This window comes from Lottia gigantea, assembly GCF_000327385.1.
Source record: "Lottia gigantea unplaced genomic scaffold LOTGIsca_7, whole genome shotgun sequence".
Classification (NCBI taxonomy): Eukaryota; Metazoa; Mollusca; class Gastropoda; family Lottiidae; genus Lottia; species Lottia gigantea.
The window spans coordinates 3,209,811-3,211,140 of record NW_008710370.1 but is presented as its reverse complement, the minus strand read 5'-3'; the positions used below and the strand labels follow the sequence as shown (position 1 = coordinate 3,211,140).

Below are 1,330 nucleotides of genomic sequence, written 5' to 3'. Positions count from 1 at the left end.
CTTATCCTCCCAGGTAAAGTTACTTTAATGGTGGTGGGAAAACGTCAAACGATCATATTGGGTTTAGAACATGGCAAAATATACACAATGTAGAGATAACGCGTTGTAATAAGTCATAATGCTAAATTTTAAACAAATGGAATAACAGATTTATACTTTAAAAGATTTTAAACAAGAAGTTCTACATTCTAAACTACTTTCGGCATGTTTCATTAACAAATGTCTGCTTTTTGTTTCGTTTTTAGTTTCGTTACGGTGTTGAGAATTTTTGACAGTTCTTGAACAAACAAGTCATATTTAAACATTAAAATATCCATTAAAAAATGTGCACGAGCTATAATCAATAAAGTGAAACATTTTGCGTCCAAATAAAATGATGTATTTCATAGTGCAAAGAACTTGATTTGTATTTTTCTACAACATGCAAATTGCACATTAATGGGAGAATGACCCGCATACTCAAAATTTCTACATGCGATCAGAAAGTCAGGACCCGAAACAAGAAGATTGAAAGAAGTTGATTTATATATAACAAAAGTTATTGAGGAAGAGGATGTAGATGATTATGTAGAAGATTATCCAATCATACAAGAAATAGACGAATTCGAAAGTATCTGGACAAGGTATAACGTTTTTATCCGACAACAACGAGGAATTAGTTAATAGATTACGAAAGGCCATCGATCGGACAGACCATACAATGAAGTCATTATCATATTAAAACGACTTTTGGAGAAAAGAAATCATCACTCAAAAAGACTATATAAACGTCATTAAAAATGTCCAATAAAGAACAATTATTCGTTATAACCTCGAATAATTCAGACATTAAATTGTCTCTAGACTACGAGTATGAACTCGATCGCAATAAACAGTACGAACTGGGATTAAAGCGTTTCTCCGTTTACAATTCCATTAGAAATATCAACAAAAACAACAATCAACTAAAAATATCGACGGATAACGGAGTTACGTTCAAAGCGAATACGTATTACGACGATTACCTATCCGAATACGCAGGAAGCGTGAGCGGTAAAAACAATTTCGAATTCGAAGGTAATTTGAATCTGAACAAAATAAAACTGATCTTGAGAAATAACACTCAAGTCGATTTCAACGTAGAAAATTCGTTGAATGCGTTACTAGGGTTCGCCACACAAGCCCAACATCAAGAACGACATCGACGTGATCAACATTCACTGTAATTTGATCAACGGTGGATTTTTCAACAAGCACAAACGCCAAATCATATACAGCATACCGACTTTTACGGTGCCGATCGGATACAGAATTATAGAGAAACCGTTTCAAACGACCTATTACCAGTCAA

The 1,330-nt window shown here is 33.7% G+C and overlaps 1 protein-coding gene across 1 annotated transcript in view; it reads left to right on the top strand.

Annotated features, from left to right (window-relative positions):
• Positions 1–779: 779 nt before the first annotated feature.
• The window catches only part of LOTGIDRAFT_155085 (hypothetical protein), a gene marked incomplete at both ends in the record, with an annotated part of 4,632 nt that continues 4,081 nt past the window's right edge, over positions 780–1,330 (top strand). The window contains one exon of the mRNA XM_009065591.1: positions 780–1,056. Within this exon, the coding sequence (XP_009063839.1) occupies positions 780–1,056 (277 nt within the window). The remainder of the gene's footprint in view (positions 1,057–1,330) is intronic.